Genomic DNA, 25,695 nt, shown 5'->3' with positions numbered 1-25,695 from the left:
CATCGGCAGGCGGACTCTCAACCACTGCGCCACCAGGGAAGCCCTCTGTCCATTTTTAATAATTATTTTTTTTCCTGCTTGTTTCTTTGGTGTCTGTCATTCATATGAGTCTTTCCTCTAATGACTAGTGACGCTTTGTGCTCATGTTTAAGTGTATTGCACAAAAGTCTATGTGCCTATGTATGTGCTGTCTGCTGGTGATGAGTGAGCTTTATTTTAAATGTTATCATGGCTTCTCATTTTTCTCAGAGGACACTTCTCTAATATTGCTTGATGTCTCATGGTTCAGTAAGCATACTTTCAAGTTATTTTGTTTTTTACAATAAGGCTTTTTAAAGTGTTGAGAGGTTTACTCCTCTGGAAAGTAAATATCCAGTCTCTTACCATGGTTGGGATGGCCATCGTTATGAGGAGAGGAGCTCAGATTCTGTGTTTTTTATACCAGCTTTTATTCATTTAAACTCTTTTCATCCCTGTCCCTCAGCCATCCATATATGTAATCAGTGCCTTCAATTCTTGGCCTTTCTAAGGGTTTTGTAACAAGCATTTGTCTGCTTCTTCAAGTTATTTCCCTTCAGGTTGTAGAGAAATTTTTTAACCCTCTCTCATTACTCTTGTCCTCTCTTTATTATTTTTGTTCTTGTTTTTTGCTGTTTAACCAAAGTCACTCATTTTTTACCTTTTTTTTTTTTTTTTTTGCGGTACATGGGCCTCTCTCTGTTGTGGCCTCTCCTGTTGTGGAGCACAGGCTCCGGACGTGCAGGCTTAGCGGCCATGGCTCACGGGCCTAGCCACTCTGCGGCATGTGGGATCTTCCTGGATCGGGGCACAAACCCATGTCCCCTGCATCGGCAGGCAGACTCTCAACCACTGTGCCACCAGGGAAGCCCTATACCTTTTTTATTTTAAGAGTAGAACATAGTTTAGTGATTTTCTAGCCGACTGGAATAAAAAAAAAATAATTGATATACATTTAATGTCAGTATCGATGGCTTGACTAAAAAAGAAAAAAGGTGGCAGCATGGAGTATATGTAGTCTATCTTGTCAATCTGTAGCTTGATTTTATTTGCTTTAGAGCATGGTAATATTTGGAAATTACTTTTAAAATTCAGATAAATTCATGTGCTGTACTCAAGACACTAAAATATGTTGTAGGAGATTATCAGATTTATAGAAAACTGTCAAATTCACTTTAGGGAAGTTAAAGTTGTATCAAAATATTATAAATTAATATATAGCACATTTATTGGTGCCCTTTTTCTCTATATTTGTTTGTTGATGGTGGGGAGGCATAGAATTAATTTAGTTGATGAAGTCTTTTTTTTCCCCCAACCCAAGTCTGGTGGACTTTTACCACCAAAAGCACATGTTTGAAAATTGGTGTAACTCTGTTTATTTACGAGATTTCACTAATATATACTATCTCTGTTGTTGTTGTATGACTTAAGAGCATTAGTAAGCTAAGAGTATATTTTAGTAAAAATTGACTAATCAACAGTTATGGCCTTAGGAAGTGATAGTCAATTAAATACAGCTTAGAACAGGTATGAAATTATTGACTCAGTTGTGTTTTGAGTCCTTCCTCTCCAAAGTGCTGAAGTGTGTTTTAAAATTACTTAGCTGCATTAGTGGTTGGATTTGAGGCTTTTAACATGTTTTTCATCAGTACCTCTGGGAAAAGAATAACCAAAACCTTTAAATGTATGGTGCATTTTGCATTGCTGTATATTTGTAAATACTATGATGAAATATTGAAATGACCATGAGAGACGATAACCATTAAGCTTTTCTTTCAACTGTTAAAACTCACTAAAGGTTATCTTGAGCTGTGGTTTGTGAAATTGTTTAGACTAACACCTTCTTTAGTAATTGTCTCAGAAGTGCAGAAAATGCTTTAGGATAGCATGAATCTTCTTTGTAGTTTAGGTGGCTTCATTAAGGATTGTAGTCAGTGTTTTAGTATGGAGAAAACTTGTTGGCTTTGACTAACAGCTGGGTTTATTAAAACAAATTAATTTCCTATTCTCATGGGTTTCAGCTTCTTTATACCTGGGTTATTAATTCCTATCAGTATATCTTTATGTACCTGGTATGTGATATTTTATTAAATGTTAAATAGTTTATAATTAGGAATGGATTATAGGCAAATTAAAACTCTGATATCTTTAAGAATTGTGAGATTTTTAGAACTACCCAAAGCATAGGTAAGATTTGTATTTTCACTTCATTTCTCATTTTGTCTAATTTTTTTAACTGGTGAAAAAGTTTTATTCCAGGTGTTTATTAGATAGCTGTTACTACAAGTTAAATAATATGAGTTTATAGATGATGTTTGAGGAAACAAGAATCCAGATGTATTAGCAGTCATAAATATGTTTCTGAGCTTTTGTAAGAAAAATTGGACTCTTCCAGTTCTATGTGTATTTTCATGTCTAATTTGTTTTTAATTTAAAAGAAAAAAATTGTGACATACCAATTTAAGTTGAAGTCATAAAATTTTTAGATGGTAATGTTTTTATAGTTATAGTAACTTTAACTAGTTTTCTATCTAAATCATGCTGTTTAAAATCTTTGTGAAATTTAAATTTACATTATCAGTAAAAGTCAGTTTGTATACATAAATGAAAATAAAATCAAAGTGATGTTTACCTGTATACTTAAAATTTGAGTGTCTCTACGGTTACTGATGTTTTTCATGTGGGGTTTGAGTTCTGTATGACATAAAAATCCCCACCTGTTGCCGTTTTAAATCAGAGAAAATGGATTTGAGAAAAATAATACTAGTAGATACTTTTGAAAATAACATGTGTGATCTAAAGAATTATATATGGGGTAACCTCTTGCCTTTCTTCCTAATTTCTTTTTTTCTAGCGAGAAAAGTAACTTTATTTTCTTTTTACTAAATTTAATTTCCCTTTTGAGATTTTTCCCTCAAGTAAGTGATCTAAAGGAAAACTCAGTTTAGGGTCTTGCCCCCTCATACTCTGGTGCTGTATCAGATTTCCAGGTGGCTTGCTGAGAGTGCTCTGTTGGGCATAAGAGCTGAGGAGTGAGATTTTGCTTCTGTTCCTTGACTAGGGCATCCCTCTGTTACCATCCTTTCTGATTCCCTGCTGTCTATCAACAAAGGTCACAACTGTGTTTTCCTTATCCCCTCAAAGCCTCAACTATGTGTACATCTTTCTGTGATAATTTTCTGACTCCTCCAAGGGCATGCGTTACTGTGAGGCTGTTTTAGGTCCATCTACCATTAAATCTGTCTCTATCTACTCTTCCTGTCCATTACTAGGTTTAGGGCAACTCTTTGAGTCTTGGCATCTCCCTGTGCTCTGCCTCGGAAGTGAGGTGTGGAACCTTCTGGACCAGGATCAAAAAACTTACCTGCGGTTTCTGCTTTTTTCTCTTTTCTTCCTCCTATTTCTGAGAAGAGTGGAGGGTATGACACATCCTCTTCTCTCAGAGGTTTACTTCTTCATGGAGTTTGATTGCTTTCCTTTGTATTGTCTGTCTGTTTACTTCATTTTGCTGGGAAGAAAAGGATTTTAAATTAGATGGGTATTTCCATTTATCCTTGACTTGGTTTACCTTAGTGAAAGAAATATAAGATCTCTATTTTGTTGTTTCAATATGCTGGCAATTGTGAATTTTGAGACTATGTATTTTGGACTTACGAGCCACTAATTTCTAAATGTTTGAAAGTTGTTGAATCATAAAATCACACATCTTTAAGAATTTTTTAAAGGGGGTATCGAGGGCCTAGAGATGTATAGTGATCTGTTTATGGACATATCCTGTTAGTGTCATAGTCAGTTTGAGAACATAGATCCCATGACTTCTTGTTCCTCAGCAACACACTGCTTTATCTTCTCACCTAGTCCTAGCCAATTACTACCCTCGAATGTTCTGACTGACTTTATATCTACTTTTCATTCTACTGTATATGTTCTGTTAGTATATTCTTGCTGACACTATTCATGAAATAGAACTCTATAACAAAATTATGGCAAACAGCCATTTCAGTCCTGAGGGCCATCTTGGGTTTTTCAAAACATGAAAGTAATAAATACTGGGGATAAAAAGGAGAAAGTAGCTGTGAAAGGATGAGGCTTAAAACTAAATCAGAATTTGGCATGACACAGAACAGTCTTCAGGGGTGAAATTACATGGAATTAAAAACTCTTCAAGGTGTTAGATTCAGAATATATGAATACTGCTTATGATAACAGTGGTAAGGTCCCCAGCACTGTCTTTTGTTTTGACCATTATAAAAGGACAAAAAAAGATTAAAGGATATTATGTAGGTGGAATATAAGGGCTCTTCAGTTTTAAGGAACATAAAGATGATGTATATATGTCTAGTTCTTTAAAAAATACACATACGCATGCATTGGCATTTCTCAAATCTAGCTACATTTCAATTCATGTGGGCCCAGCTTTATTGGATTAATGCGTATTTTATATCTGTTTTGAGATGAGGCTTAAAAAGTTCATTTCTGTATATATTAATGGTTAATTTTCTTCTGAGGCTTTTCTAAGAAAATATTTATTTACTTTTTATTTTTGGCTGAGTCAGGTCTTAGTTGGGGCATCGGGGATCTTTCGATGCGGCACCCAGGCTCTTCGTTGGGGCATGCAGGCTCTTTGTTGCAGCACGTGGGCTTCTCTCTAGTTGTGTTGCGCGGGCTTGTCTGTAGCTGTGGTGCACAGGCTCCAGAGCATGTGGGCTCAGTAGTTGCAGCACGGGGGCTCTCTAGTTGTGGTGCTCGGGCTCCAGAGCACGTGGGGTCTGTAGTTGCCGCACACAGGCTCTCTAATTGTGGGGCGCAGGCTTACTTGCCCTGCGGCATGTGGGACCTTAGTTCCCCAGCCAGGGATTGAACCCACGTCCCCTGCATCGGAAGATGGATTCTTAACCACTGGAACACCAGGGGGCTTTTTAATGGATAACTTATTCATAAAGAATATATTAATAATTTTATACCATCTTTTGCTAATTCATATGCTAGTAAATTATAGTTTTTCAGCTTACAAGTAGTCTAGCCAAATTCACTGATCTCTTGTCTCTTTCTTAATCATTAATCAATTTTTGTAGAATGTGTGCTATTATTAAGTTTAGGGAGGTACTTAATTCCATCTTCCCCTCATTTGGGGTGATGCATCTCTTAAAGAAACAAAAACAAAACCTCTGTCCTTGGTCTTCTTTGCTGCTTTCCTTTCAAACTGTTTCAGTTAAATTAGTAGGATATAATGGTACAGAACTAAAAGGGCAAGATAAATATAGATAGGCTCATTTAGTTTATCTAGAATCAAATTGTTGCTAACTTGTTTAGTTTACTTTTTAATGTCAACTATTTATGTGTTCACGGGGCTGCAATGGGTAGGCAGCATGTTTAACAAAACTTTTCCATTAAGATCTTTTGGAACTTAATTAATTTCCATTAAATCAATTTCAGTTAAGTATGAAATTGATATGGGTGATGTTTTTCATAATTATTGTTTTAAAGAAATAACCTACTGAGTGAAATTTGTTCAGCTATTTTCTGCTGTTTTTTAGGAGTGGCAGAATTCTATTCAGAAGAATGCAGGCCTTGCTTTTATTGAACTTGTCAACGAAGGAAGGTAATCTATTTTATATCCATGTATATTTTACTTTAAAATGTTATTGTATTTTTGCCATCGGAACTGGTATTTTTGGTACTATATTGTTTTTGCATTCAGTGATATAGTGAGCTTAGATATTAATTATTACAAATATTTCAGTATTTAATCATTTTGTTCTCTTCATCGTTATGTGCTTAATGATAAAGTCAGTTCTTTGTTTTTCAGTAAGTAAACCTTTGGCAAAAGTATACTGACGATTCTATTAGCAGATATAAGGAAAACTGATACTTATTTGGGCTTCCTAGAAAATTCTATTATATTTGTAGAGCCAATAAATAGACTAATATGGTCTATATTATCTCTCCTATGTCATGGCCTGGGCATAAGGGAAGAAGAATTCAAGGAAAGAATAGTCAGTAGTAGGAAAGAAAAGTGAAGTACAGAGATAAAAAGAAAGATACAAGGAAAAAATAGATTTAAGAAAGTGAGAGAATTAAAGAGTAAGAATAAATTGAGGAAATGATGAGTGGACTACTTTGGGTCTGTTTCGTGTCAGTTGATTTTTTCTTTTTTTAAAAAATAAATTTATTTATTTATTTATTTTGGATGTGTTGGGTTTTTGTTGTGGCCCACGGGCTTTCTCTAGTTGTGGTGAGCGGGGCTACTCTTCGTTGCAGTGTGCAGGCTTCTCATTGCAGTGGCTCTTGTTGCGGAGCAAGGGGTCTAGGCGCGCAGGCTTCAGTAGTTGTGGCTCGCGGGCTCTAGAGCACAGGCTCAGTAGTTGCGGCATATGGGCTTTGCTCCGCATGCATGTGGGATCTTCCTGGCCCAGGGCTCGAACCCGTGTCTCCTGCATTGGCAGGCGGATTCTTAACCACTGCGCTACCAGGGAAGCCTGTGGCAGTTGATTTTGGATTACTTGGACTGAAGACCCAGGGTATAGATTAAAAGGTGTGATTGGCTGTCATTGGAAATAGAATACTGAACAAAATTATTGTTTAACAATGTTTTTTATACTGTTCTCTCTAGAGTTGAGAGACTGACACCATCACTATAGGAATAATTTGAACCAGTAACTAGGAATTTAGCCTCTGTCTCATTAATGTTGTAGAAGAGGGTACTGTTAACTTTACTTTGTAGTAAATGCTACTAAAATTATTTCACTCAGTAAATAATTATAGGTGCTCACAGACTAGTGTTGAATACAAATAAATAAACCTGCAACTAATGCCATATAGTAAATTCTGTGCTAGAAGTATTTACATATAGGTTATTAAGGTAGGAATGTGAAAAAAGAGAAAGACTACACAGTTTAGTTCAGAAGAATTAGGTAGAACCTCCCCAGGGAAACATGATTCCTGAGATGTATTTTCAAGGATGAGTAAGGTTAGTAATGTAGACTTTGGAAAAGTGGGGATTATGGATAAATTGGAGGACATATGTGTGAAAAGCATTCTAAATAGAGGGAATAGAATATCTGAAGATACTGTGATGTGGGAAGGTGTGTATGTACGTGTGTGAGTGTGTGTGCATGTGTATGTGTGTGAATTGTTGGAATAGAATTGGTTATCTGGACCATAAAAGGTCTAATGTGGTGTATTTGGATTTTCATCTAAAGGCAATGAGAAGCCTTGAAAGGTCTTCAGAAAGTATTATCATTGTGATACTTGGGTTTTGGGAGGATAACTAGCAGTGATGTTTAGGATGGGTTGAAGCAGAGGAGACCTAATTGAAATCAAGAACAGTAACAAGGCTATTGCAGTGATCTATATGAGAAACAGAGCTAAATTGTAGTCTGGAGTCTGCAAAGTGTTGGGAAATCAATAAATATTTCTCAATGAGTGAATGACTAATAATTTAATCTTACTTTTAGCGAAAATTTCAAAGTGCTTATCAAAAAAATAACTCTTTGGCTGAATTTCAACACTGAGGTATTAGATGCTTTTAAAGTTTATATATAGAAAAAGAGTTAGTGAGTGCTGTTAATCGAATATGTATTTGTTCTACTTAATGCAAAACACTGATTAACACTAGTTCTTTTTTTTAAGAGAAGTGGTTATAAAAGTCTATTTTGCAAATGAAGCAACTGACAAAGAATTAATCTACAAAATTTACAAGCAGCTCATGCAGCTCGATATCAAAAAAACAAACAACCCAGTCCAAAAATGGGCAGAAGACCTAAATAGACATTTCTCCACAGAAGATGTACAGATTGCCATCAAACACATGAAAGAATGCTCAACATCATTAATCATTAGAGAAATGCAAATCAAAACTACAATGAGGTATCACCTCACACCAGTCAGAATGGCCATCATCAAAAAATCTACAAACAGTAAATGCTGGAGAGGGTGTGGAGAAAAGGGAACCCTCATACACTGTTGGTGGGAATGTAAATTGATACAGCCACTATGGGGAACAGTATGGAGGTTCCTTAAAAAACTAAAAATAGAACTACTATGTGACCCAGCAATCCCACTACTGGGCATATACCCTGAGAAAACCATAATTCAAAAAGAGTCATGTACCAAAATGTTCATTGCAGCTCTATTTACAATAGCCAGGACATGGAAGCAACCTAAGTGTCCATCAACAGATGAATGGATAAAGAAGATGTGGCACGTATATACAATGGAATATTACTCAGCCATAAAAGGAAACGAAATTGAGTTATTTGTAGTGAGGTGGATGGACCTAGAGTCTGTCATACAGAGTGAACTAAGTCAGAAAGAGAAAAACAAATACCGTATGCTAACACATATATGTGGAATCTAAAAAAAAAAAAGGTCATGAAGGACTTAGGGGCAAGAAGGGAATAAAGATGCAGACTTACTAGAGAATGGACTTGAGGACACGGGGAGGGGGAAGGGTAAGCTGGGACAAAGTGAGAGAGTGGTAGTGTATATATTGACATATATACACTACCAAATGTAAAATAGATAGCTAGTGGGAAGCAGTCGCATAGCACAGGGAGATCAGCTCGGTGCTTTGTGACCAGGTAGAAGGGTGGGATAGGGAGGGTGAGAGGGAGGGAGACGTAAGAGGGAAGAGATATGGGGATATATGTCTATGTATAACTGATTCACTTTGTTATAAAACAGAAACTAGCACACCACTGTAAAGCAATTATACTCCAATAAAAATGTTAAAAATAAAATAAACTAATGAATTTATAAGCTGAAAAAAAAAGTCTATTTTGTTTAGGTTCTACTAAGTCTAAATGCCCTCCATTATGCAAGTTAGTGTTACAGTTAGTAGATAAGGCAACATACTCTTGTGATTAATAGTTTTAGCTTTGAAGTTAGCCTTGGGTTCAAGTTTCAGCTTTGATATATGGGAAGTACTTTTACTTCTGTGAGCATCCGTTTCCTCATCTGTTCATTCAGCCAATATTTATTATGCACTGACTGTGTACCATGACTTGTCCTTGGTTCTGGGGATACAGCAATAAACAAAACAGATAAGGATTCTTTTTTTTGTAGATCTTACATTTGAACAGTCATTGGCAGACTGTGAACAATAAACTAAATAAGTAGTGGATTATATATGAAAGGTGGTAAGTTGTTTGGAAAAAGATAATGTGAAGCAGGTTGAGGGAAATGGTGATTTTTAAAGGACATATAAAGGTTTGATACCTTTGTAAAGTAGTTTAAATAGAGTGGTTATATTACAGATCACTGAGCAATTGACATGTAAGCAAGCACTTGAATGATGTGAAGGAGTTAAACATAGGGGCATGTAGGGGAAAAGCATTCCAGTCCTAGGGAACAGCCAGTAAACAGATGAAAGCTTCCCTGGCATATTTGAGGAATGAGGCTAGTATAGCAAGAATAAGTGATCATAGTGGAGAGAAGTAAGAAATGAGGTCAGAGACATAGGGCAAGATTTGTGTAGAGCCTTTGCAATTCATTCTGCAGGAGATAACAATCATTGCAGGGTTTTGAGTAGAGGAGGGAGACAATCTGCCTTATGTTTAAAAGGCTGATTTATGTAAGAATTTAAGGATAGAAACAAAGAGATCAACTAGGGCACTACTGTAGTAACTCTAGTTAAACATGATGGTGTTGCGGACTAGGACAGCAGCAGTAGAGGAGGTAAGAAGTAGTAGGATTATGAATATATTTTGAAGGTAGAGTTGATAGGATTTACTAATGGATTGGATGTGGATTGTGAGACAAAGCTAGGAGTCAAGTATTACTCTTAAGAATTTTGGCCTCTGCAGCTGAAAAGATGGTGTTTCTATCAACCAGATGGAAAAGGCTGTGGATAAAACTGTTGTTGGGGAAGATCAGGAATTCAGTTTCGGAAATACTGATTTTTATATCTCTAGTAGACATCCAGGTAGAGGCAGTTGTTAATTATTTCTCCAGACTAGAGATCTAAACTTGAGTGTTATAAGAATATAGATGATATTTAATGTCTTGAGATTAGATGAAATCATTAAGGTGGTAGGGTGATGACTGAGATTTGATCACGGGCTCAGAAGTTGTTTCTGACTTGGTCAGGAGTAGTTTTGGGAGAGTGGTGTGGAAAAAAGCCTATTTGCAGTGAATTTAGAAAAGAAGAAGAGAATAAAAGAAGAGGAATTACAGAATGTGTATAAACAGTTCTTTAGAGGAATTTTGCTACAAAGGGGAGCAAAAATAAAATGGAGTGGGGGGAATAGAGTCAAGGGAAGTAGGGTTTTTAAAAAATGAGAACAAGAGAACAGTTTCATGGTAAGGAGTGGGGAAATTAATGTAGAAGAGATAGGTGAGAATTTCTGGAGTGATGTTTTTAAGTTGATTTGAGAGTGGGTGAATTTGTATGCAAATGGGGGTTTGGCTTTAAAGTAGAGCATGGATGGGTCTTTTACAGTAACCTGGGAAGGCATTTTATGTAGTTGCAGAGTCTGGGAGGTAAATATGGAAGTAGAGTTAGAGTTGGGTTTCAGTGGGTTTAGGTTTTGCCAAGTGAATATGGGGGAGAGAAGGCCAAGGGAGTCTCTTTGTGCTAGAGAGTGATTGTAATCATTGACCACAGGATTATGATTACTAAGCTAGGTAAAGAGGAGAGTGACTGTAAAGAAAACGATAGGATGGATGGATTGGAGCTCTAAGGACTGTTAGAGTTGTGATAGTAATAGAATGAGTGAGCTATAAACATGAGAGGTAATAGTTTAGAGAGTGGGGCAAGTAGAACCAAGGCCATTCAGTTATTGGAAATGATGAGGTCTGGCATATGACTGTGCAATAAATGGCTGAGGTAGGGTGGAAGACAAGCTCGGAGAAGGAGAGGAGTTCAGGGAACTGTCAGACCAGGATCTCAGTCAGCTTGGAATCTCATGTTTGTAGACTGTATCGCTTACCATCCCTCATCAGTGGTGTCTCTACATACCCCCAAATAATTTCCATTTATTTCTCATTGCTTTTAGTTTTTGGATCACTGTCACTTTCTCCAACACTGTTCTTGTAATAATTCCTGGTGCTTTTACCCATACTGTGGCATGTATCAGTATTTTGTTCCTTTTTACTGATTAATAGTATTCCATTGTACAGGTATACCACATTTTGTTTATCCCTTCAGCAGTCAGTGAATGTTTGGATTGCTTTCCGTTTTTGACTGTTATAAACAATGCTTCTATGTGTGTTTGTGTACAAGGCTTTGTGTGGACATATGTTTTCATTTCTCTTGGGTAGATACATAGTACAATTGCTTGGTGGAATGGGAAATCTGTGTTTAATTTTTTAAGAAACTGCCAAGCTATTTTCCTAGTTAGCCTAGTAGGTATCTTACCCTGGTTTTTGTTTGCATTTCCCTAATGGCTAATCCTGTTGAGTGTTTTTTCAGGTGCCTTCTTTGGGAAAATGTCTGTGTACATCTTTTGCCCATTTAAAAATTTCATTCACTGTATGAGTTGTGACTTTTAAACAGTAATTTATATATCAGTATTTCTGGATATAAATCTTTTCTCATATACATGATTTGCAAACATTTTCTCTCAGTCTGTGACTTGTTCTTTCATTTTCATTGAAGAGCAAGTTTTTAATTTTGATAAAGTACAATTTACCTATTTTTTCTTCTATGGATTATGACTTGTTGGCAAATTCAAGAAATCTTAGGTCAAAACAAGTACTAGGGTTTTCTTTCTTTTTTTTTTTTCTTTTTTCATCATCCCACTGATGAGGGATGGTAAGCGATACGGTCTACAAACATGAGATTCCAAGCTGACTGAGATCTTTTCTTTTTTTCTTTTTCTTTTTTCTAGAAATATTTTTTCATCCCTAGAAATTTTGTAGTTTTAGCCTCTACATTTAGGTCTGTGATTCATTTTGAGTTAATATTTTTGTATGGTGTGAGATAAAGGTTTAGCTGTTTTGGATCTTCTACATAGATAGTCATGCCATCTCTGAGCAGAGATATTCTTAGGTGTTGCTTACCAATCTGTATACCTTTTATTTCCTTTTCTTGTCTTCTTGCTTTAGCTAGGATTTCTGGTACGATGTTGAAAAGGGGTATCCTTGTCTTATACTGATCGTAATGGGAAAGTTTCTAGTTTCTCACCATTAAGTATGGTGTTAGCTTTTGGATTTTTCCGTAGATATTCTTTGTCAAGTTGAGGAAGTTTCCTTCTATTCTTAGTTTACTGAGAGATTTTATCATGAATGGGCGTTGGATTTTATCAAGTGCTTTTTTGGTATCTGTTGATATATCATGTGATTTTTCTTTTTAGCTTGTTTATGTATGATGGAGTACATTAATTGACTTTGGAATGTTGAACCGACTCTGCATACCTGGGTTAATTCCTGCTTGGTCGTGGTATATAGTTCTTTTTATAGTTGTTGGATTTGGTTTTATTTGTTGAGTTTTAGAAGTTACTTGCTTGGGCTTAATTTGCAGAATTTGTCTCTCTTGTGGCAAGGTGTACTTAATATTGTTGCTAAGCTGTTTTAGAATTCTTCTTTTTTTTTTTGGTCTGGCTTTTAAGGGGTCACCCCTTTTTTTCCATAGCTTTGAGGTCAGTGAATGATTGATCAGAAGTCTTTCTGAAACCTTTGACCGTGTATGGCTGGTAGATCTGCATTTGGTTTTGATGGACACATTTAAATTTGAAGTAGTTTTCATCCTCTAGCTTTTACTTCTTGTTGATCTTTTTCGAGTCTGCCCTGTATCTGCTCAGGGACCCAGATAGCCATGTGTGAAATTCTTATTAAGCTAGTTTATTTCCAGGATCTCCCTCTCTAATTTCTGGTTTGTTCTCTGGTCTCCTGCTCACCCTAACTTCAAATGTAATCTCACTCTAGGAGAGCTATAGGTCTTTCCAGTTTTCGGCTTGGCATGCATTTTCTTCATTTTCTGTCCTCTCTTTCAAATCAAGTCATCCATCTCTGGCAGTGAAGTTGCTGGTTTCCATAAGCAGCCAGAGACCGATGGAACTACCACACCTGTGGTGTCTGGGCGGGGAATTGCCAGAAAAGATTGCCACAGACTTCGTTTGTTCTTACTTAGTGTTTAGCACATTTTTGTGAATAAAATTATTATGGATTTTGTTGTTTGCTTTTGGTCAGTTTTCAGAACACTGAAATGATTTTTATTCTTCAGTTCTATACTTGTTTTTCTGGGAAAGGATTTGTTGGACTCTTTATTTCACCATAGCTGGAAGATCTACCCCCAGATCTTTACACGTCTGATTCATTATGATTTAAGTCCCAGTTCAGATGTCACCTTGTCAGAGAAGTCTTCCCTGAAACCTCTTGCCCAGGTTATTTTTACCTCATTTTTTAAAATTTTTCTTAAAATTTCTTGACTTTCTTAAAATTTTTTCCCCATATCTTTTATTCTTTCCCCATGTTTTGTCTTTATTGTCTGTCTCCTCCTGTACAGTATATGTTTAGTGAGGGCAGTCCCTCTGTCTCTCGCTTATTGTTATATCCCTGGCTCCTAGAGAAGTGCCTTGCAAAACCAGTAAATATTTGTGTTTAATTGATAAGATACTTTCAGCTTAAGTATATTGTTTTTATAGTTTTTATTTCAATGATTTATATTTTTCATGTAAATAACATACTTTCTTAAACAGAAATTTGCTTTATACAGATAATCTTGACAATAGTCAAGTGATATTTCTTTGAAGATTATTACCAAGAGAAAAGAAAATACATATACATATAATAAATATGTTACATTAAAACTTTGTCTTGTGAAGAAATAAATTTTATGTTCTTAAATATTTTATCCAGAACAGCTGATTCTTATTATTTCTTATTGGAGAAAGAATTATTTGAATAACTTATTTGTTTTTATATCACATGTAATTGTAGGTTTTGTAATAACTTTTTCCTGATTTCTTATCTATGTTTATCTTACTCTGTTTGGATTTGTTTGCCTCCTGTCATTAGGAACTGTCTTCGTTACCTTAGTGCTTAGCCTATAGAAGGTGCTTCAGCCTTTGTCTTTTAAGCAGATGTTACAAAGAAACTGTGGTATAAAGAGAACTAACATTCTTTAGTGCAATAGTGGAGGTAATATTTGAAATTTTTATTCTCTCTTTCTTTATAGAGTAGAATATATTTTAAAGGGACAATTTAGAGATTTATTTTTCTGAAATCAGTAGGTTGGACTTTCCTTTTATAAATATTTAATACATTAAGGTTAAATGAGTTTACATAGCAATGGATGTATTTGTGTAGCAGTGTTCAACTACTGGACTTAATCCCGGGGCAGGAAGAATAAGTAATAAGGGTTTTCTTTTGACTGCAGAGACCAACCGTTTTTTTTCTTTTTATGTAAGTCTGACCTGACTTGACCCCATTTATAGAGTAGCTGCCATAAATTTGGTCCTTGATTAATGTTTTATTAGTGTAAATAACATGTAGACCTTTACAGACTGAGAGAGACTACAGCATAGGGTTTATCAGATTTGATGGGTATCATTAGCAAATCAATTAACTTAGGTCAGACATAAGTAATTGTTGTCTGGTAGAAATGTTTCTCTTAACTTACCTATTTAATTGATTAGATACTTCCTCTGTAAATACATTGTTTTGATACTTTTGAGATGAATTATTTGTATTTTTCTTGTAAACAACATTCCATTTTAAACAGATTTTTTATAGAAATAAAATAACCAGTAATCACTGACATAATCAAGTTATGTTTCTTTGGCAGTTTTTACCAAGGCAAAGTAAAATATATAAACATTAATAAGAGATATAAGTTTTAAAAAATTACATTTCCACATTTTGTGAGTAGTAACATTGTTATTTCTGGATCATAATTTTTGTTTATGGATATTTTGTGATATATTGAATCATCATCATCAATTGACTTTTCAGATATGCAAATAATTGATCTAAAAGTGTTATTTGTTCTGAAAGACACAGGTTTCTGTAAACAGTTTTAAATTCTTTAAAGAATATTAAAGCATTCTTTTAGAATGTTCTGTGATGCTGTGGCACCACATTAATAGGGAATAGGAAAATCTGTTCTAAATTCAGGCGTGGTAAGTAACATTATTATGTATATAGGGCTTCAGTTGATTTATTTGTGTACTCAATTTCATTTTATGTTAGTTGCTTTTTCTTTCACCTTAAGGTATATTTAATTGAAAAATGAATTTAATTAAACTGATTCCAGTAGAACTGTTGCTTATATATTTAAATTAAAGTCTTTATCAGTGAACCTTAAAAGTCTTTTCTCATTTGGATAAAGGGGTTTAGATTTCATATTTTGCCTTTCTTGTTATTCCTATTATCCCTTAATGGTTTTATTGATCTCTCTTCTAAAAATGTTAGTATCTCAATTTGGGTGTTAATTTTGCCAGCAGAAATTGATCCAGCTGCTAGGTAGCCTTCTTTCTTCCTGCCAGCCTGCCTGCCATCCATCCAACAAATATTTTTTCGAGTATTTTAAGCCCATGATGTTGTTCTCGGCAGTTTTGATCAAGGTAGCTGCTCTGTGAGCATTGCTAAGTCTTATAACTTCACTTGTTTGACTTGTGTTAGAAGGAACAATGTAATGGATAAATATTGATCATCTTGCACATTTTATATATTTAGGTGGTCCTGTTTTTGTTTTTATACTCTAAGATTCTAAAAAATCAGTGCAGATTCCCTATAAGTAAAATTTTTAGAGCTTAAAATGTCAAGGGATCCTGTCTTCGTTAAGCAAATTTTTAATTTGTCTCCTCATTTATAAAGTTGAAAAGAGACATGATTCCATTGGCCAATCAGAGCTTTAAAATTTTTGATGGTAAAAATCAGGAAAGTAGTAGACTGTGGAACCTAGTTTAAAGGAATAATATCTGTTAAAATTTTTAAGATATAAATTCTCATTTTGAATTATAATACTTTAAATAGATAAGTGATTATAAAATGACCTATATTTAAAGTATTGGGTTTTGTTTATTAAAAATACATTTTGAGAACTTCTATAGCCTCCTAGGATTTTACTCTTAAATTTCTTCCTAGGACTCTTTCCTTTTTGCCAGACTTGAAAAGCACAGAAAGGGTAGATTATCCCATATACTGTTGGACACATTGCTTAATTATCCCCTGGGGATGGTCAGTATCTGCTTATTACAGCAATAATTCAGACTTGTATACAAATATGTAAATAGCCTCATAAAAGACATAATGTTTCTAGTACTAATACACTTGTCTGTCTCTTCAGAATTCAACTTCTTAGATTGCAGTTGTGCTTTCTGAACATTTATTTAGTAGCTCCAGCATTTTCTTTCACTCCAAGAGTCATAGATTCCTAATAAATACCTTTTGAATAAGTTAGTAGAAGACTGAATGGAAGGGAAGGCAAAGAGGGAGAAGGGAGGGAGGGAGAGAGGGCAAAAACACATTTCATTTTATTCTGACCCACTTGGCTATTATTTGGGTTATAGTTTGGTAAAAGACCAAGGTATCTGTTGCACTTACGTAAACAGTGTAGCTAAGATACATTACTATCTGAGCCAACCAAAGATATACTCTAAATCAAAGTAATCTCTTGGAAACTCGGGAGTGTTTCTTAAAGAGTCATATGCTTTCCAGTTAAATTTTTAAATTATGTGTGTAGTAAGATTCCAATTAAATATTATGAACAGTTGTTTGGATATGGTCTTATTTTTGGGGTAGAGTAAGAGGTGATTGTTTCAAAGATTTGTTGAGAGGAGGCTTTCATCTCCGTTTACTCTAGATTGAATTGATGTAGAAATTTGTGTGGAGTGTTTAGAAAGAGGTATGTGCTGTTCTTTCCTCTTGAAGATTAGGTTATTTGAATTACTGTTTATTATTTTTGAAAGTTTAATGGCTTATTAAAGAGGACTAGAATTTTCTCCCCTTAATTGGGATACACACATTTTTCTTATTTCATTTCTTCATGTGTTTAGGTTTAAAACAGTCATATGGTCAAATTATTTTTCACTTTTAATTTTCCAGCTTGATCTCAGTTTTCTGTGGTTACTTTTTAGGCTTGTTTTGTTGTGATCAATGTAAAATAATGGTGGTGCATTTAAATTATGTTTTTCACTCCCTAAAAATGCTAAATTGCACTAGGTTTAGGGGCTTTATGTGTTTGGCATTGCAGTTGACCATTCTCAGCAAGGATAAGTATATAATTTTCAGAAAATGTGGTGTGGATTCAGAATGCCTGTAGAATATGCTTGTGTTTGTATAGAAGTTTCATAACCTTATGCATCATTAAAAACTACAAGGGTTTATATATAAATGGAATCATTTACTATATTAAATGAAAATGAATATAGAAAAAGAGAGGCAAATGAGGGGTGGGAGAAAAAGGAAAGACAGCTAAACTTTGAGAAGAATTAAATGAAAATAAGATGAAGACAGAGTCAGTTCACTTCATTCATTTAGAAAATATTTAGGAATGCCTGCTATATGCTGTTATGGGGGTTCAGCAGTGGATACAGTAGACATTCCCACTCTCTTATAGTGTATTTTAATTGGCATAGGTAGACGATAAAGAAATTAAAAACTTCATATTAGGTCAGAAAGTGATAAGTGCAATGAGAAGGTTAAAACATTCAAATTAAAGAGAATAGGTACAGTGTGGAGCAAGGGATGTTGCAATTTTTTTTTCTTTTAGTTTTCAAATTTTAGTTTTATTTAAAATTTTGGTCATAAAAGTTTCCTATTAAGTTTTTAAAACAATATTTAACTTAGGAAGTGAAAAGTCTTCTGTTTTCCCTATACTATAGTTGGTTATTATATATTCTTGCAGAACTTCTTCCACATGTTAGGATTTTTCTTTTGTTTTCCTTTGTTGTTTTTTTTTTAAACATCTTTATTGGAGCATAATTGCTTTACAATAGTGTGTTAGTTTCTGCTTTATAACAAAGTGAATCAGCTATATGTATACATATATCCCCATATCCCCTCCCTCTTGTGTCTCCCTCCCACCCCTCTAGGTGGTCACAAAGCACCGAGCTGATCTCCCTGTGCTACACGGCTCCTTCCCACTAGCTATCTGCTTTACATTTGGTAGTGTATGTATGTCCATGCCGCTCTCTCACTTCGTCCCAGCTTACCCTCGCCTCTCCCCGTGTCCTCAAGTCCCTTCTCTACGTCTGTATCTCTATTGCTGTCCTGCACCTAGGTTTTTCAGAACCATTTTTTTTTTTTTTAGATTCCATATATATGTGTTAGCATATGGTATTTGTTTTTCTCTTTCTGACTTACTTCACTCTGTATGACAGACTCTAGGTCCATCCACCTCACTACAAATAACTCAGTTTCGTTTCTTTTTGCAGCTGAGTAATCTTCCATTGTATATATGTGCCACATCTTTATCCATTCATCTGTCGATGGACACTTAGGTTGCTTCCATGTCCTGGCTATTGTAAAGAGCTGCAATGAACATTGTGGTACATGACTCTTTTTGAATTATGGTTTCCTCAGGGTATATACCCAGTAGTGGGATTGCTGGGTCGTATGGTAGTTTTATTTTTAGTTTTTTAAGGAACCTCCATACTGTTCTCCATAGTGGCTGTATCAATTTACATTCCCACCAACAGTGCAAGAGCGTTCCCTTTTCTCCACACCCTCTCCAGCATTTATTGTTTGTAGATTTTTTGATGATGGCCATTCTAACCGGTGTGAAAGGAAACCTTATTGTAGTTTTGATGTGCATTTCTCTAATGATTAATGATGTTGAGCATCTTTTCATGTGTTTGTTGGCAATCTGTATATCTTCTTTGGAGAAATGTCTCTTTACATCTTCTGCCCATTTTTGGATTGGGTTGTTTGTTTTTGTGGTATTGAGTTGCATGAGCTGCTTGTAAATTTTGAAGATTATTCCTGTGTCAGTTGCCTCATTTGCAAATATTTTCTCCCATACTGAGGATTGTCTTTTCATCTTGTTGATGGTTTCCTTTGCTGTGCAAAAGCTTTTAAGTTTCATTCGGTCCCATTTGTTTATTTCCATTTCTCTAGGAGGTGGGTCATAAAGGATCTTACTGTGATGTATGTCTTAGTGTTCTTCCTATGTTTACCTCGAAGAGTTTTATAGTGTCTGGCCTTACATTTAGGTCTTTAATCCATTTTGAGTTTATTTTTGTGTATGGTGTTAGGGAGTGTTCTAATTTTATTCTTTTACATGTAGCTGTCCAGTTTTACCAGCAACACTTATTGAAGAGGCTGTCCTTTCTCCACTGTACATTCCTGCCTCCTTTATCAAAGATAAGTGACCGTATGTTTGTGGGTTTATCTCTGGGCTTTCTATCCTGTTCCATTGATCTATCTTTCTGCTTTTGTGCCAGTACCGTACTGTCTTGATTACTGTAGCTTTGTAGTGTAGTTTGAAGTCAGGGAGCCTGATTCCTCCGGCTCCAGTTTTCTTTCTCAAGATTGCTTTGGCTATTCAGGATCTTTTGTGTTTCCATACAAATTGTGAAAATTTTTGTTCTAGTTCTGTGAAAAATGCCAGTGGTAGCTTGATAGGGATTGCATTGAATCTGTAGATTGCTTTGGGTATTTTAGTCATTTTCACAATGTTGATTCTTCCAATCCAAGAACATGGTATATCTCTCCATCTGTTTGAATCATCTTTAATTTCTTTCATCAGTGTCTTATAGTTTTATGCATACAGGTCTTTTGTCTCCCTAGGTAGGTTTATTCCTAAGTATTTTATTCTTTTTGTTGCAATGGTAAATGGGAGTGTTTCCTTAATTTCTCTTTCAGATTTTTCATCATTGGTGTATAGGAATGCAAGAGATTTCTGTGCATTAATTTTGTATACTACTACTTTACCAAATTCATTGATTGATTAGCTCTAGTAGTTTTTTGGTAGCATCTTTAGGATTCTCTGTGTATAGTATCATGTTAACTGCACACAGTAGCAGTTTTACTTCTTCTTTTCTGACATGGATTCTTTTTATGTCTTTTTCTTCTCCGATTGCTGTGGCTAAAACTTCCAAAACTATGTTGGAGAATAGTGGTGAGGGTGGGCAACGTTGTCTTGTTCCTGATCTTAGTGGAAATGGTTTCAGTTTTTCACCATTGAGAACGATATTGGCTGTGTGTTTGTCATATATGGCCTTTATTATGTTGAGGTAAGTTCCCTCTATGTGGGTTATTTTTAATCATAAATGGGCGTTGAATTTTGTCAAAAGTTTTTTCTGCATCTATTGAGATGATCATATGGTTTTTCTCCTTCAGTTTGTTTATATGGTTTATCACATTGATTGATTTTCGTATATTGAGGAATCCTTGAATTCCTGGGATAAACCCCACTTGATCATGGTGTATAATCCTTTAAATGTTCTGTTGGATTTTGTTTGCTAGTATGTTGTTGAGGATTTTTGCATCTAAGTTCGTCAGTGATATTGGCCTGTAGTTTTCTTTTTTTCTGACATCCTTGTCTGGTTTTGGTATCAGGGTCATGTTGGCCTCATAGAATGAGTTTGGGAGTGTTCCTTCCTCTGCTGTGTTTTGGAAGAGTTTGAGAAGCATAGGTGTTAGCTCTTCTCTAAATGTTTGATAGAGTTCACCTGTGAATCCATCTGGTCCTGGGCTTTTGTTTGTTGGAAGATTTTTAATCACAGTTTCAATTTCAGTGCTTGTGATTGGTCTGTTTATATTTTCTATTTCTCCCTGGTTCACTCTCAGAAGGTTGTGCTTTTCTAAGAGTTTGTCCATTTCTTCCAGATTGTCCATTTTATTGGCATATAGTTGCTTGTGGTAATCTCTCATGATCCTTTGTATTTCTGCTGTGTCTGTTGCTATTTCTCGTTTTCCATTTTTTTTTTTTTTTAGCGGTACGCGGGCCTCTCACTGTTGTGGCCTCTCCCGTTGCGGAGCACAGGCTCCGGACGCGCAGGCTCGGCGGCCATGGCTCATGGGCGCAGCCGCTCCGTGACATGTGGGATCTTCGTGGACCGGGGCACGAACCCGTGTCCCCTGCATCGGCAGGCAGACTCTCAACCACTGCACCACCAGGGAAGCCCTCTCCTTTTTCATTTTTAATTCTATTGATTTGAGTCTTCTCCCTGTGTTTCTTGATGAGTCTTGCTGATGGTTTTCTTTTGTGTTTTCAATATCTTTATTGGAGTATAATTGCTTTACAGTGGTTTGTTAGTTTCTGCTTTATAACAAAGTGAATTAGCTATACATATATGTATATCCCCATATCTCCTCTCTCTTGCTTCTCCCTCCTACCCTCCCTATCCCACCCCTCTAGGTGGTCACAAAATACTGAGCTGGCATTCCTGTGCTATGTGGCTGCTTTCCACTAGCTATTTATTTTACCTTTGGTAGTGTATATATGTCCATGCCACTCTCTTACTTCATCCCAGCTTACACGTAACCCTCCCCGTGTCCTCAGTTCCATTCTCTATGTCTGCGTCTTTATTCCTGTCCTGCCCCTAGGTTTTTCAGATCCATTTTTTTTTCAATTCCATATACATGTGTTAGCATACGGAGTTTGTTTTTCTCTTTCTGACTTACTTCACTCTGTGTGACAGACTCTAGGTCCATCCACCTCACTACAAATAACTCAGTATTGTTTCTTTTTATGGCTCAGTAATATCCCATTGTATATATGTGCCACATCTTCTTTATCCATTCATTTGTCAATGGACGCTTAGGTTGCTTCCATGTCCTGGCGATTGTAAATAGTGCTGCAGTGATGGCTGATGGTTTGTCAATTTTGTTTATGTTCTGAAAGAACCGGCTTTTAGTTTTATTGATCTTTGCTGTCATTTCCTTCATTTCTTTTTCATTTATTTCTGATCTGATATTTCTGATTTCTTCCCTACTGCTATCTTCGGATTTTTTTGTTCTTCTTTCTCTAATTGCTTCAGGTGCAAGATTAGGTTGTTTATTTGAGATGTTTCTTGTTTCTTGAAGTAGCTTGTATTGCTATAAACTTCCATCTTAGAAGTGCTTTTGCTGCATCCCATAGGTTTTGGGTTGTCGTGTTATCATTGTCATTATTTCTAGGTATTTTTTGCTTTACTCTGATTTCTTTAGTGATCTCTTGGTTGTTTTGTAGTGTATTGTTACCCTCCATGTATTTGTATTTTTTACAGATGGTTTCATATAATTGCTATCTAGTCTCATAGCGTTGTGGTTGGAAAATATACTTGATACGATATCAATTTTCTTAAATTTACCAAGGCTTGATTTGTGACCCAAGATATGGTCTATCCTAGAGAATGTTCCAAGAGCACTTGAGAAGAAAGTGTATTCTGTTGCTTTTGGATAGAATGTCTTATAAATATCAATTAAGTCCATCTTGTTTAATGTGTCATTTAAAGCTTCTGTTTCCTTATTTATTTTCATTTTGGATGATCTGTCCATTGGTGAAAGTGGGGTGTTAAAGTCCCCTCCTATGATTGTGTTACTGTCGATTTCCCTTTTTATAGCTGTTAGTATTTGCCTTATGTATTGAGGTGCTCCTATGTTGGGTGCAAAATATTTACAATTGTTATATCTTCTTCCTGGATTGGTCCCTTGATCATTATGTAGTGTCCTTCTTTGCCTCTTGTGATAGTCTTTATTTTAAAGTCTATTTTGTCTGATATAAGAAGTGCTACTCCGGCTTTCTTTTGATTTACATTTGCATGGAATATCTTTTTCCACCCCCTTACTTTCCGTCTTTATGTGTCCCTAGGTCTGAAGTGGGTCTCTTGTAGACAGCATATATACGGGTCTTGTTTTTGTATTCATTCAGCCAGTCTATGTCTTTTGGTTGGAGCATTTAAACCATTTACATGTAAGGTAATTATCAATATGTATGTTCCTATTCCCATTTTCTTACTTGATTTGGGTTTGTTATTGTAGGTCTTTTCCTTCTCTTGTGTTTCCTGCCTAGAGAAGTTCGTTTAGCATTTGTTGTAAAGCTGGTTTGGTGGTGCGGAATTCTCTTAGCTTTTGCTTGTCTGTAAAGGTTTTAATTTCTCTGTCAAATCTCTATGAGATCCTTGCTGGGTTGAGTAAACTTGGTTGTAGGTTTTTCCCTCTCATCACTTTAAATATGTCCTGCCACACCCTTCTGCCTTGCAAAGTTTTTGCTGAAAGATCAGCTCTTAACCTTATGGGGATTTCCTTGTATGTAACTTGTTGCTTTTCCCTTGCTGCTTTTCATATTTTTTCTTTTTTTTGAATTTTCCTTTATTTTTTTATACAGCAGGTTAATAATTTTTCTTTGTATTTAATCTTTGATAGTTTGATTAATATGTGTCATGATGTGTTTCTCCTTGGATTTTTTCTGTATGGGACATTCTGCACTTCCTGGACTTGATTGACTCTTTCCTTTCCCATATTAGGGTAGTTTTCAGCTATAATCTCTTCACATATTTTCTCAGTCCCTCTCTTTTTCTCTTCTTCTTCTGGGACCCCTATAATTCGAATGTTGGTGCGTTTAATGTTGTCCCAGAGGTCTCTAAAACTGTCCTCAATTCTTTTCATTCTTTTTTCTTTATTCTCCTCTGCAGTAGTTATTTCCACTATTTTATCTTCCAGTTCACTTATCCCTTCTTCTGCCTCAGTTTTTCTGCTATTGATTCCTTCTAGAGAATTTTTAATTTCATTTATTGTGTTGTTCATCATTGCTTGTTTCCTCTTTAGTTCTTCTAGGTCCTTTTTAAATGTTTCTTGTATTTTCTCCATTATATTTCCAAGGTTTTGGATCATTTTTACTATCATTGCTCTGAATTCTTTTTCAGGTAGACTGCCCATTTCCTCTTCATTTGCTTGGTCTGTTGGGTTTTTACCTTGCTCCTTCATCTGCTGTGTGTTTCTCTGTCTTCTCATTTTGCTTAACTTAGTGTTTTTGGGGTCTCCTTTTCACAGGCTGCAGGTTTGTAGTTCCCGTTGTTTTTGGTGTCTGCCCCTAGTGGGTAAGGTTGGTTCAGTGGGTTGTGTAGGCTTCTTGGTAGAGGGGACTGGTGCCTGTGTTCTGGTGGATGATGCTGTATCTTGTCTTTCTGGTGGGCAGGACCACGTCCAGTGGTGTGTTTTGGGGTGTCTGTGAACTTAGTATGATTTTAGGCAGCGTCTCTGCTAATGGGTGGGGTTGTGTTACTGTCTTGGTAGTTGTTTGGCTTGGCATGTCCAGCACTGGAGCTTACTGGTTGTTGAGTGGAGCTGGGTCTTAGCGCTGAGACGGAGATCTCTGGGAGAGCCTTCGCCATTTGATATTACATGGGGCCGCGAGGTCTCTGGTGGTCCAGTGTCCTGAACTCAGCTCTCCCACCTCAGGCTCAGGCGTGACACCCAGCCAGAGCACCATGACTTTGTCAGCCACATGGCTTTGTTTTAACCCTGCAGTACCAGTGGTGTAGATCACTGAATTCAGATGTAAAGGGGGTTACCTGGTGCTGCTCTGGCCCTCCGGCCCTCCGTGGGCCCCCGATTCCGGCCGTAGTGCGTAAGCTTCTTTCCTTGTCCGCTGCTTTCCCGGGTGTGGATATTGCAGTTTTAAATAAAATGGTCAAGGTGGAATCTAAAATGGTGTGTTCCTATGAAAATGATATGCAAGTGCAACTAGCAGTGGCAACAAAGGCAGTTACAGGAAAATAGAAGATGGTAGATATTTTGTAACAGAGAAATCCTAAAGTGGATTCCAAGTGGGGAGTAAGCAGAGTTGTTTCCCTAGTTGTTTTATATAAGACTGTCTTCTCTCCCACTTTACATACATTGAGAATAAATATTTCATAGTCCTAAGAACTTGTTTTGTCTAAAAATGCCACCTTGCCAACAGCCCATCTGCTTCCATTCTAGCCTCTCTACTACCTTGAATTATTGTTTTGAAATGCTCAACGAGGGATTTCTGTACAAAATACGTTTGGAAAAATAGATTCATATCAGGCTATGACATTTATGTTAAATTTGAAACTTATATTAAGTTACTGAGTTCTTACATTTTCAGGAGAAATATTTGTTCTTTCCATCCCAGTTGTTGTAAAGTGTATTGATATATTATAGCCTGCCTGATAAAAGGTTATTAGCCTCCAGAAGTACGTACCACCTGGACTACTTCTAAACAGAGAAAGATCTAGATTGGCTTTAAATACGTATGAAGCCTGTTAAAGAATACTGAAGAGTTTATTTAAAAATACTCTTTAGTTAGTGATCAGTCTGCTCTTTCTCAGACTTCAGGCTGTGTATTCTATGATGTTAAACCCTTTGTGTCTCTTACTCAAAGTTGTTACTGAGGGCTTTACCTCAGAAAGGAGCGGAGAGATATCAATTTAAGGATTTTTGTGATACTGATTTATTGGCTATCGTGTGTGTGTGTGTGTGTGTGTGTGTGTGTGTGTGTGTGTGATGTGAGCAAAGAGGTAGTTACATGGAGATTTATGTAATACTTCTACAATATAAGAATAAAGAATATGTTGATAAATGAAATATAGTCTGAGAAGTGAGGTTTTATGAGTTGTGATAATACTGAAGGAAGACTTTGGAAACAACTTTTTCCTCTCAGATTTGGTTTGAGTCAATTCTCTGTAGTTAATTCTAAAGAAATTACAATGTTAGAGAGATTGCCAATTCAGACACATTGCTTCCATATTCTCAGTTGTTACGGTGCAGAAAAGTGGTAACTTTCCTTTCCCGTCAATGGTAAAGACGTTTAGTAGAGAAAATCTGACAGTTGCTGCTAATGGG

General features: G+C 36.0%; 1 protein-coding gene across 6 annotated transcripts in view; it reads left to right on the top strand.

Moving 5' to 3' along the window:
* LRBA (LPS responsive beige-like anchor protein) overlaps positions 1-25,695 on the top strand; it is a 747,970-nt gene that overhangs the window by 240,242 nt on the left and 482,033 nt on the right. For all 6 annotated transcript variants that reach the window (XM_029235039.1, XM_029235041.1, XM_029235037.1 and 3 more), the window contains one exon: positions 5,556-5,620. In XM_029235039.1, the coding sequence (XP_029090872.1) occupies positions 5,556-5,620 (65 nt within the window). The remainder of the gene's footprint in view (positions 1-5,555; positions 5,621-25,695) is intronic.

This window comes from Monodon monoceros, unplaced genomic scaffold, assembly GCF_005190385.1.
Source record: "Monodon monoceros isolate NGI ecotype Baffin Bay Population unplaced genomic scaffold, NGI_Narwhal_1 Super_Scaffold_20, whole genome shotgun sequence".
Classification (NCBI taxonomy): domain Eukaryota; kingdom Metazoa; phylum Chordata; class Mammalia; order Artiodactyla; family Monodontidae; genus Monodon; species Monodon monoceros.
This window is presented reverse-complemented; position numbering and strand designations above follow the sequence as displayed.